The 12,240-nt window shown below is 44.2% G+C and overlaps 5 protein-coding genes across 5 annotated transcripts; 1 reads left to right on the top strand and 4 right to left on the bottom strand.

Annotated features, from left to right (window-relative positions):
* Positions 1-2,176: 2,176 nt before the first annotated feature.
* On the bottom strand, positions 2,177-3,541 carry BGW36DRAFT_362320 (uncharacterized protein; the record flags this gene model as incomplete). The annotated part of the gene is made up of 1 exon (XM_046214365.1): positions 2,177-3,541. The coding sequence occupies one exon, from the start codon at positions 3,539-3,541 to the stop codon at positions 2,177-2,179; it is 1,365 nt and encodes a 454-aa protein (XP_046068643.1).
* Positions 3,542-4,797: 1,256 nt separating this feature from the next.
* Positions 4,798-5,733, top strand: BGW36DRAFT_362319 (uncharacterized protein; the record flags this gene model as incomplete). Its single annotated transcript, XM_046214364.1, has 4 exons — positions 4,798-5,144; positions 5,203-5,361; positions 5,413-5,483; positions 5,558-5,733. The coding sequence occupies 4 exons, from the start codon at positions 4,798-4,800 to the stop codon at positions 5,731-5,733; spliced, it is 753 nt and encodes a 250-aa protein (XP_046068642.1).
* Positions 5,734-6,129: 396 nt separating this feature from the next.
* On the bottom strand, positions 6,130-7,040 carry BGW36DRAFT_430515 (uncharacterized protein; the record flags this gene model as incomplete). Its single annotated transcript, XM_046220852.1, has 2 exons — positions 6,130-6,665; positions 6,719-7,040. 2 exons carry the CDS (start codon positions 7,038-7,040, stop codon positions 6,130-6,132), a joined length of 858 nt encoding a protein of 285 aa, XP_046068641.1.
* Positions 7,041-7,589: 549 nt separating this feature from the next.
* BGW36DRAFT_430514 (alpha-galactosidase 1) lies at positions 7,590-9,253 on the bottom strand (the record flags this gene model as incomplete). The annotated part of the gene is made up of 6 exons (XM_046220851.1): positions 7,590-8,173; positions 8,232-8,435; positions 8,551-8,655; positions 8,713-8,950; positions 9,003-9,020; positions 9,074-9,253. 6 exons carry the CDS (start codon positions 9,251-9,253, stop codon positions 7,590-7,592), a joined length of 1,329 nt encoding a protein of 442 aa, XP_046068640.1.
* Positions 9,254-9,992: 739 nt separating this feature from the next.
* On the bottom strand, positions 9,993-11,864 carry BGW36DRAFT_302112 (putative beta-calactosidase; the record flags this gene model as incomplete). The annotated part of the gene is made up of 1 exon (XM_046211752.1): positions 9,993-11,864. One exon carries the CDS (start codon positions 11,862-11,864, stop codon positions 9,993-9,995), a length of 1,872 nt encoding a protein of 623 aa, XP_046068639.1.
* Positions 11,865-12,240: the final 376 nt, after the last annotated feature.

Raw genomic sequence — 12,240 nt, 5'->3', positions numbered from 1 at the left:
AGGATGATTAAGGTTTCACAAGCTGCACTGCCATTGCGACAATAGTCCCCGATAAGAACACCTATAATTTCACTCAATGACAAATGTCCATCTTGACATTACTATTGTTGACCGTAAGTTATGTGAACCCTGTTTTTATACTTTGAAAATAATTTCCACTTGTGACAGGCCTTGGCCATGAATCAAGCTTCAGCCGTGCGGCTGAGTGTGCGGTTTGGTGAGCCTCGGCTGGTCCGCATTTCCGGCTAAGCTTATGTAGGATAATGATGCTTGCTGGGACTCGTAACACCCGAAAGAAAAACTATGCTTGGATTGGAATATTTAGAGCAGTGATATGTGGTTTTAGTCTTGACAATTTTTTGGATATTATTTCCAAAGCCTGTAAGGATTACTTGGAAATTGGTATTCGGGATCATATTTTCGATAGAAACAACCCAAATTTATCGAGATAGAGGTTCAAGCAATTCGAGCTCTTAATTATTAGATTAGCCCGAATAATTTCCCCACCAAATTTGTGTAAAATGAATGAGAAATAATTGACATTATACTGTCCCCAGCGAATTGCTTCATCATAACAAATTTATGTGTCTTCTAATACAGGGATCGTCTTCTATATTGAAGAATCTAAGTCCTTCGATGTAAAACGTGTTTCACTCAAATTAGTCAGTCAATTAGCCGACTTGGCACCTTATACTCCCACTCCTAAGTCCCCTTCTTCATGTTGTTGTATTATCGTCAAATAGTACCTACTTTAGGCATGTAATGGGTCATTATGAGATATACACTGGCTCCTCATATTTATCAAGTGGAGTTATTGAAATTGCCTATGTCAATAAGTCATACCAGCATATGACGAATTCTATGGTTAAGACCGATTTGGTCCGCACACATAGTAGAGAGTAGGAGAATCAAAAAAGTAGCTTATAAAAACCAGGGTACCCATATTTTCCTAAGCGATGCAGGAAGAGGATTGTCGTGCAGATAATAATTATCCTTCTACATACTGACTCGTCGCAATCCTGGGAGGTAGGCCACGGTGGTACATACCCAGACTCCATGGTGAAATAGCAGATTCTTCAGTTTGTATTAGCATTCCGGAGTTTATTAATTGATAGTGTGGACACCCCTACATTTTCAGAAATTTTATACATATGGTGACATCAAATGCAGTTGCAAATAAATAAATATTGACCCTTTTTAGATGCATTAAAACTAGTTGAGCTCACGCTTCGTATGATATCCCTTCCACTTAAAATTCGAATAGTATGGAATTATATACAATGAGCTAGCTATAGTAGCGCAGTGAAAATTTCGGGGGTATCTCTCAGCGTCCGGTTACTTTCACTAAATGGGCAAATGCAAATTACCTACGTAACTAGTTGGGCTGTATGAAGCCTAGAGATACAAAACTTCTAGTCTGATGCACTAATCAAACATATGAAGCAATGGGCAGATTTGATAAATGCCAGATCCTACCCAAGTTTCCTTTACTCCGCGGTCAACCGTTCTATTCTCTCATTTCGGCCTCTAGAAATGTCGTGCTTGGTAAAGCAGGTGTATTCTCACCGAGATGACACTCCTCGTAAACGGCAGGACGCACAAGGCTTCAAGCGGTCATACAGGAGAATGCGAGCGTTAGCCAATTGTCCTTGTTATCTTTCCTTGGCTGCCAAACGAGATATGTAACTCCAATGGTAACCTTTCTTCCATCGCAGATTTAAGTATATGCTGACCGCAGGTCGTTTGATAGTGGTAGGTTTAGAGTACGTTATAATCATAATTTTAATTGTAATGCAAATGAACATGCAATTACATTTGATATTTCGTCCGACTTCAATAGTTCCCTTTCCGGTTCCGACTTTTCTTTTGTGGGACGAATACGGATGAATCGAGAATCTGCGCTTATAGTCCATTTTGTGGAGTAATTAGCATAGTAGCTGTGCTTATTGTTAAGATAGGCGAGAAATTCCTCAAATTGGTTCATTTTGACAAATTTGAGCTTTTTCTATTGGTCTATATACTGTTTTTGTAGTTGATATATCAATATATATACTAATATAGACTTCAACACTGGAAAAGTGACACTACATATATTTCCTGGAATATTCGATATTCGATTCCCCCCCCTTACAACAATAGATAAATAAAAGTGGCTCAAGACACAACATAACTCGTATTACACACGACCCCAGCGGCTATTTATGGCAGAGATAGTTGCCTTTCTCAGGTTCAATGCAGTCTGGGGCCCAGGACCCGTTGCAATATGCAACCCGTCTCGCACGCCTGTCTTCACAATAGTCATATCTTGCAGGTCAGCCTGCTCATCAACTATAGCTCCCGCTTCAGCAAGAACATCATGAGTTTTCCATGTGTAGAAACTGAATTGCGATTCCAATTTCCCCTGAGCATGGACCATTGGTTCCAGTGCCGGAAGGGCAGCTACCTGGACACCTTTGACCAGCTTCTCGCGCTTTCCATCAATATTAATGTCCAGACAAGCTAAAAGTGTAGGGCCATGACAAAGAGCGATAATCGGTAGACGGTGGCTAATTGCATCGTTCATCATACGAAGGACATGGGGTGTCGGCGTGATATTCGCATGCGTATCGTCATCAACGCTTTTCGGCGCTGTGATTGCCACATCTTCGTTGAAGCCAAGTCCACCAGCTAGGTAGACCGCACCGAATTGGCTTGGATCGAATAGGTCAGCTCCGACTGCATTACCCAACAGGTAGTCAATGCGTTCCTTTGGCAGACGAAGAGGATCTAAACGGAGGGGAGCTCCAAGGCCAACTCCTGGTAGGCCCAGGGAAACAGCCACAGCCTCAGTGGGCGGCTCGCGGACCAGCATACTATCCCGCTGGATAGCAATGGGCCGTCCATATGGGGTGAAGACCTGCACAGCATATCCTGCGTCAAGGACCCCGATTGCCCAATCAACAAGCTCCTGCCACTGGGCTCCATGCGAGCTTGCAATTGCGGCGATATTCTTGTCCCGTGGAGTGTCAAATTTGACCGAAAGTTTGGGGAATGCACTCTCAATTGTCTTAAGAGCGTAATCGAATCTTACTGGAGATACCTTCTCCCAAGCTTGGATACGCAACCGCCGTTCGTAAGAGTCAACAGTCCGGTTATCAGTGGGCTGGCGCGCAGGGGAGTCCCATAGACCAATGCGGGGAAGCCAACTGAAATATTCTTTACGATCCTGAAGAGTCAATTCTCTACTGTTTGCCTTTGTAAGAAGGCGCTCGATGTAGGCAATATCGCGGTCAATATCAGGCTTATTTAATATACCTAACAACTCCAAGAGTAGATTTGGGTCGAGTCGGAGAGGTGGAAATTCCTGATAAACGTCGAAATTGCGAAGATGGTGCTCGGGATCGACATAGAAACGATCCACGTAAGCCTTGCGTGCCTCTTGCCATTGTTCAGGCGACAGATTCCCTACTAACTTTCGCAGCAAATCAGCCTTAGATGGATCCTTGGGGTCATGGGTTCGTGTAATGGCGATTTCATGCAAATTTTCGATAGTAAAAGACATCTTGTCGATCGACGGAATACTTATAAATGAAAGCGAGGATAATGGAATAATTCAGATTAAAGTTGTAGCCAAATCAGTATCTAAAAGGAGAGGGTCATTGGAAGTACCCCTCCCTTTGTACAAACCATACCAAGAGGCAGGCAAGGAGGGTCAACTTCATCCCAATTTGCCACTTTTCATGACAGCGAAAACCGAAGTATCACCACCAGTCGGCGTTAAAATTTAAGTCCACCTCATCGAGATCTTTCCATCATGACGTTAGCGACTGCGGAGTAGGTAGAATGGTTCGTTAACTCTTAGAGGCTAGTTATATTTTCGGAATGCGTGTGGCTTATTCTGTAGCGGCGCAGATGCCAGCATTTAGATTTATAATAACTTGATAGTTATCTAGCAACATGATAGCACTAACTCATAATAAAGCCATCACTGTGCTCAACACGTAGTAAGGTCATTTCTAGTCGCCTGAAATGTGACATACTGTGCACCAGAAATAAACGGGTGGAATATTTCCTATGAGTAGTTTCAGTAAATAATCCCACAATCCACAAGAAATTTACTCATGCCATTGCATCTCCAACCACCTACTAAATCTAGATGCATCAAAAAAGGGAAATCTAACCTTCTCAGGAAGTCACAGTGGGGCCCGAGTGGATCCGACCCTAAAGTTTAAACAACTTTGTCCTGTGCGCCGGGCCCAATCTCAGCATTTAGTGCAATTTAGTATGGGCGAACATGGTAAACACAATATCAAAGCTAACTAATCTTTTTGAAAATAATGGCAGTAGGATATTCCACTAAGAAAAAGCGTTTTGGGAGGAGAACTATATTGTTAATCTTCCATATCCACGGTTACTATCTTACATGTAGTGAATGTCGTAGAGAAAAAAAGGCTTGGGCCAATATGATGTCTCACGCGTCATATAAAATCTTCCATGGCTTACTAGTTAGTCCTTATTAGGTAGCACAGCGTCAGTTTACTGTTTGCCTGTGAATAGTTAATGTGCGTATCGGGATTCGGCCTATCGGCGTAACGCCAATAAAACCGAGGCCACTAGCTAAATCTAGATAACACATACTAGCTGGAAATTTTAAGCATGTTAAATCTAGATGCATCGTTGACATCATAGGTCCACGTATAACACCCTCTAAACCCTTATAAAACCCCATGAAAGAAGCTGCAATCCTTCTGTAGTAACACTCTCGTTCCCCCTCCAGCCGTTTTGCAAGTTCGTACACTATTTGAGATCAAACATACAATGGCGCTCTCAGGAAAAGTCGCTCTCGTCACCGGCGGTGTTAAGAATCTTGGTGCCCAAATCGCCCGTGAACTGGCCAGTGTCGGTGCTAACCTTGCTCTACACCACCACTCCGCCAGCAGCGAGAAGGATGCCGCAAAACTAGCCGCTGAGCTGAAGCAGAAACACCCGTCCATCAAGGTTGTCTTTTACCAGGGCGATCTGACATCTGCTGCGGCTGTGACCAAACTCTTTCAGGATACCCTGAAGGATTTCGGCCACATTGACATCGTGGTCAACACGGTGGGCAAGGTTCTGAAGAAACCTATCACCGAGATCAGCGAGGCAGAATACGATTCCATGTTTGCGTACGCAGCAAATATTCTACTGGTCGGGATGTCGCGGTGTTGCTAATTAATTGACTAGGATCAACTCCAAGACTGCTTTCTTCGTCCTGAAGGAAGCTGCTGCCCATGTCACCGATGGTGGCAAGATTATCACCATCGTCACTGCGCTGCTCGGCGCCTTCACCGGCCTTTATACTTCCTACGCTGGAAGCAAAGCTCCTGTCGAACACTTTACCCGGTATGTTCCCTGCCCAATCACCGGTGCGACATCAAACTGATACATGCGCAGAGGTGTCTGCAAAGAACTTCAGTCCCGTCGCATCAGCGTCAACAATGTTGCCCCTGGCCCTATGGACACTCGTAAGTCTATCACCAGCAATTCAAATCACATCTTCACATAAAGAACTCTTATTAACTCTATACACTTCCAATAGCCTTCTTCTACCCTCAGGAATCCCCCGAAGCCGTTGAATTTCACAAGGCCAATGGCATGGGCGATCGCCTAACCATGGTCGAGGATATAGCCCCTATTATTAAATTTCTGTGCACCGAAGGGGCTTGGATTACGGGACAGACCATCTTCGCCAATGGTGGCTACACCACTCGTTGAGTGTGGTAATGGATTTAGACTGAGGACAAGATCCTAAAGTTGAAATGAATGTTCGGGTTTTCATTCCATCCATATTCTACCTAGGGTAGCAGGCAGTAGCGCCTTTTCCTCACAGAGGGCTCATTCCCCAGACTTTTTTGAAATATATCTTTATCGAGCGTGATATTTTCATCATTCCATGGTTGTTTGACCTTGCTGTTATTGGTGTTTTCGCTAACACTTCTTGGTCCTGTAAAAGACAGCGAGGCGTCAAGGGAGTCATCAAATCATCACATAGATCGTAGATCATTATGGATGTTCTGCCAACAGAGTGCTTAGTGAGAAGCTCTGGGTGTACCTATCTCGGGGTAAGCTTACCCTGCATCATAACGTCAAACAAAGACACTGATTTCTTCATCACGAGCTTGCGAGGAATTGGCCTGGGTTCGGATCTGGTAATGACTGCCCAGATAGAAATGTACTTCCCGGAAAATACAACGCTAATCCATGTAAAAAAGCAGCGTTGCGGTCAATCCATATAACGATCCGTTGAAGTAGGCCACTAAGGCCCAATGAAATGAGCCCACCTCGTTGATTAACAGCACTAGCGAGACCCTGCATATGAATTCCGTAGTTTTCAATGCTGCCAAACATGGCTTCGTAGCTCGCCATCTTTGCTATAGCACCTATCAGAGCATCGCTAATAGGCTTGCGTTGTTGGGATTCCAGAGTGCGATTGATAGACTGCACTGCTTCACAACGAAGGTCAAGGAGACGTAGTTTCATATTACGGGAAGGGTTCTGTGTAGAGACATAATGTGATGCGGCAAGGAGCATTATGACCGAAAACAGAGCGGGCTCTGTCATCACTAAGGGAAACCAGCTAGTCCTTAGAAGACCTCGGTTTCCAGGCATGTCGAGCTCAGGTATATCGACGGCCATGTGCACCACGTCTGTGATTATTAGATGGAATCATTCAATCTGTTTCAAAACGGAATGAACTTACAGTGATCTACAAGCATTGGCATCCAGGGTTGGAAAGACATAGGATATGACTGGAAAGGATCAACCCGAAGTCCGCCTAATTGAGGCGGTATCAACCTCGACTTTAGGACAAAAGAATTGGAAGGTTCAGTCTCTTTCTGACATCTATCGAGGACATCTACAGCTGATAAATTCTTTTTTTTGGGCCTCCTACTTGTCGCCTGCAGACGCTCGATTCGTCTCCATTGGTGACGAGTCACGTGGGACCTGATCTCAGGATCTTTCGCTAGCTGAAGTGCATCTTTTGGCTCGTGGACGTTGATGAAGACGAACTTCTTCTCCATTTTTATGCCATGCGATGATTTTGTCTCGCCTAAAGTGTAAGCTGGAGACTACCAGCAGATGGCAAAATAAAGAAGGATGAGTTCGATTATGCCAGTCAGCTAGCCACAGTTATCTCCGAAACCCAGAGTCAATTGCGCCACAAGCGGCGCAAAGGCGGCACTCCACTGAACTTACGGCCGAATTTTGCATGTGCGAAAGACAGCCCAGCATCCCCCATGAGCTAACATGTAAGTTACAAAATTCGTAACAAACCCACGGTCTACATGTAATAACTTGGTAACTACGAAGAATTTTTAAAATTGATATTTAATTGATTTGAATTTTCAATTCTGTCACCCCATTTTAACTTTATCAGTCAATGTAGATTCTCAGAACTATACCAAAATCTATCATCTGTATATCTGGTACATAGCGCTGATGGTGTATGTCATGGTATATTAAATTTTCAACTAACTAATAACTGGGCCACAGAAATCTTGAACGATTTATGCCATCGAGATTACTATTGCTAGTAATTCTATCCGGACTTTAATGGCTGTACGCCTGGACTAGATTAGATTAGAGGTGGCGGAGGGACAGTCCTGGATAAGGAACACTGCGGTGTCATTTGCATTCACTTCCAAGCCAATGCCTCCACTTTGGCATCCCAGATCCACGTCATTCCACACCTCAACTACCTTGTACGTACCATTTGCCATAAGCCCTGGAATATCGGCCCAGACCGCCTCCTTCACGAGCGTATTAGGGTAGGGATTGAACAGAAGGACGAGTGTGCCATTTGAGCTATTTCCTGACCAGAACTCAGCCGGGAAGGTGTCATTGAATGTCCAATCGGGATTCGTGCCCCAGGAGTACGGCTTTGCAGGTTCACCAATCGTGTCATCCTGGTTGAAGGCAAGCAGATACGGATTTTTCAGAATTGAAAGGGTGTCGTTGTCAAGGTTGTCGAGGTCGGTTCCAATCAGCAAAGGCGACTTCATGGCGGCCCACAGGGCGAAATGCGTTCTTGATTGCTGTAAAGTGAGTCCATTACCCACTTCAAGCATGTCAGGATCTGGGTGACCCCAGAAGTTCACATAGTCGAGGTTAAATACATTCTGATTCAGTATGTTCAAGATTCTCGCCCATGACGCTTTACATTCAATCAGTTATGCTAATATAATGGCAAAGCATAGTTTCATGAGACGTACTGTTGATGTCATTTGACATTCGCCATGAAGCAGCAGTGTTGTTGCCCCAAGTCTCGACCCCAGCTGTACCCCATTCACAAAGACTGTAGAGAATAGTCCGATTCTGAGCTTGTAGTGCCTCACCCATAATTCGATATCGTTCAGCCGTGTTGGATTGCGAATAGTCATAACCGGATGGGCAAAGGTTAGGGGTATTCGGTAAACCTAGCATAGGTCAGAATGGGATATCGCAGAATATATAGTAATAGCAATAAATAAATCATCTGATAAATTGGATGGGGATATTCATGACAGAAAATAGGTCACGAAATGGACTTACAGGTGCCGTTTGCAGTCAGATATTGTGAATCGATATAGTCGGGATGGCAAGCATTACAGGTATCCGACCAATTAGATGGGATATTGCAATTGTCATATTTGAGGTCTGGAAGAGATAAATCAGAAAGAGACTATGGCAATTATGGACTAACAAGAAACCTACAGTCAATCCCCCACTCTGCCCACGTCTGGGCATCAATGGTCTCATTTCCAATACTGGCTGGATAACCTGCACAGGCATAAGTTCCGGCACTACTATAGATGCCAATTTTCAAGCCCATCGCATGAACTTGAGCTGCAGTTCCATTGATTCCATCAGGAAATCTAGTGGTGTTAGGCAGAAGGCGACCGGTGGTGCTGTCTCGGCCGTCCTTGTTGGACCAGCAATCATCAATGTTGACCTGCGATCTGTCAATGTCATGGCCTCGAATCTAGACAATATAGCACCCGTACATATTCGTAGCCTGCGTCCTACACATACAGTCAGCAAAGAATAACGCGAGTACTAGACGAGAATCAATTACAGCAAGACCCAAGTCTTTCAATTTCTGTGCCGCCGTCAGAAACTTGTCCTCGTCAATATCGCAGTTAAATGCATTCCACGAGTTCCAGCCGAGGGCAGGGAGTCTGCCAACGCCATTCGGTTGGACCAGTCCCAAGACCGAGGGAGCGAACAAGAGAAGAAGTTTAGTATGAAAGGACATAGGAATGGCTTTAAGTTTATGCGAATATCAGTAAAGATAGAAGAAAAAATCGATTTTGCTTATTTGGGTCCGCTTCTAAGAGGCTATATTTATATATTCGGTGTATTTCCTCGAAAGAATAAACTCAGGGGTCGAAAGCTTACATATGTAGTCGTCCACATAAGATAATGTAAGCTTTTATGCTCATGTAGTTAAAATACTATGTACAGTTCGAATAATTAATTTTCAAGGCAGGATTGTCAATGAGAGAAGCCCCGATTTTAGGGTTACATTAAGTTAGGGCTTATTAAGTGACCGCATGGGTGTTTTGGTTGAGCTCGGGTTTCGCGTTCCCAAGTAGTATATCTTTCGCGGGGGCCATTGCAACTCAAACCAGGAATAACAATGGCCTAGTTTTTAGCTGAAATACGGCGCAGAAAGTTTTACTTATGCTAAAACTTTTGAATATCTTCTTATTCTCAAGTACAAAGTTTTGAAAGAGAACTGTGACTATGTATAGAGCACTTGAGAGAAATTACTTAAAATCCTATTTTATAGCCCATTGAGAACGCTTCCAATCGCATCAGTACATTCTACATATCATAGAAAGTAGTTCAATTTCTTCAATCTATTTTCGAATCGCTCAGGCGTAACGTATTGGAGGAAGAAAAGAGAAAAACTAGCAGTGTTTTCTCTTGTACCACGAATTAAAATAGCATTACTTACAGTTATATATATCTCAGCAAAGTAATAAATTGTCTTAAGCAGCATCTGGATCTGGATGGCTCGCCCAAGTCCGGTTTGTTACACCGACAACTGTCCCCTCAAGTCCAGTGGGTTCCAAATTGAGTATTTGTATGGTGTTGTTCGTCTCTTGCAGCCATACTCCGGGTAAGTAGTAGGACTGTTGAGGTCCAATGGTCCAGAAACGACCCAGATTATTACCATTAACCCAAATTACACCTTTGGTCCACTGTGGAAGCTCCAAAAATGTATCACCGACAGTAGTCAAATCAAAGCTTCCGGTGTAAATGATTGGGGTGGATGAATTCGAGACTGCGACGGGCGACTGAGCATCGACTGATGGGGTTGGCATTTCATCCAAGGGCAGAGTGTAAACATTCCAGCCTGAAATCTCGTCATTACCCACAGTGATATCTCCAAATACGCCTTTCGTTTGAGATGTGATATCTGAACCGAAGTGAATTCGGCCCAAATTCTCATTCAAAAGATCAAGGATGTCTCCCTCGTAGAGTGTGAGAGTAATGTTTTGTTGTTGGTCTCTCGGGTAGATACTGTCTAGCACGCCTTTTCGTTGGCCATTAATATAGACGATGACTCGATCCTTCGGTCCGTAATTCAGATTTAAAAGCCCGGACAGAGTACTGTTGGCGACATGGCGGTATAGGGTATACCCATACCATTGGTTAAGCTGCTCAATATTTTTCAACTGATCCATCTGCAGAGGATCCGGAAGACCGTCAAATAAGTAGAACGAAGGCTGGACGTTGATTGATGGGATTGAAACCAGAGGCAGGACATCTGGAACAGAAGTTATGTTCTTCGCGTAAGGTTTTAGGCTGTCACGAAGTGCATAATAGATGTCTGTAGGGCGGCCAGTTTCATCAAGTGGAGCACCGTAGTCATAGCTAGTGGTGATTGGATTCGTACGGTCATTATTCCAGTATGCACCATTGCTAAAGCCAAAGTTGGTACCACCGTGAAACATGTAGATGCTAAAAGAGCTGCCATTAGCCAAAGCACCACTTAAATCTGCCTGGATACTTTTGATGCGATCCGGCTGTCCAGAAAACGAGGCATGGGTATTATTAACACCCCATTGATCTGTCCCAGCGATGTAGTATTCCCCGTCTAGATTGGGACCCTGACTACTGGCCTGAACGTATTGCGGTCGAGCCGTAAGCATATCATATACACTTCCGTCGGTCTCTGCAAGAACGTAAGGGATCTCGCCGCTCTGAAGAGCACTTGAAGGGCCATCATTTGTGTAAAAGACGATGCTGGAATCAAAAGTCGAGTTGAATTGTGACGAAAGGGCACCCGTGTAGGTGTGATCACTACCATAGAAGCCGTACTCGTTTTCGATCTGGGCCATGATGACCGGCCCCCCATTTCCGATCGCTAAAGGATTCAACCAATTTCCCAACCATGATAGCCATGATTGCGTCTGGTTCAGAAAAGCGTCATTGTTAGACCTCACTGTCATATCGCCAACATTGTTCAGCCACGCTGGGAATCCACCCCAGTCACGTTCACCACAGATGTATGGTCCAACCCGCAGCACAACCTGGAGTCCTGCCTCCTGGGCCTGCTGTACATACGCATAAATATTATTGCTTCCATTGGTGATATACTGGCCAGGTTGGTCTTCGATCAGATTCCAATAGACATAGGTAAAGATAGTGTTTAAACCCATGGCACGAGCGTACGAGAACCGGGATGGCCAGCTTTGCCATGGAACACGCTGGGCGTCCATCTGACCACCGATGATCTGAAAAGGCTCGCCATTGAGATAAAAGCTCTTTTGATCATATGTGAAATTGGTTTTCCCTATGACAAGCTGGACTTGGATCAAGCCAGACAGTAAACAAAGCAAAGGCGGAACACGCATTGCTGAGATTCACGGGCGACGTGGCTCTCTTGCTCAGGGCGGGTTTGGAAGGATAAAAACTACAATGCTCGCAAGTCTATGCGTGGACTGTTCACCTAGTGTCTTTGATGTATAATTGCGAGAACTATAGAAACTAGCATCTCGGCAAATACCTCGTTTGCTGCTGACAGTGTGTAGGCAGAGAAGGGCATTACGATAATATTTTAGGGGTTCACTAGGTGCACACCCTCTAAAATACGCTATATTTTGTATTGTAAGAGTAGCTAACTTTTTAAAGTCTTATGAATTTGTAGATTTTTTAAATGAACTAATCTATTTTAAGGAAAAATCTTAAGATTTTGCTGCATTAAAGGGGTGTGCATGTCACCTTATAAGG

The sequence above is a fragment of the Talaromyces proteolyticus genome (genome assembly GCF_021365285.1).
Source record: "Talaromyces proteolyticus strain PMI_201 chromosome Unknown BGW36scaffold_10, whole genome shotgun sequence".
In the NCBI taxonomy this organism is placed as follows: Eukaryota; Fungi; Ascomycota; class Eurotiomycetes; order Eurotiales; family Trichocomaceae; genus Talaromyces; species Talaromyces proteolyticus.
This window is presented reverse-complemented; position numbering and strand designations above follow the sequence as displayed.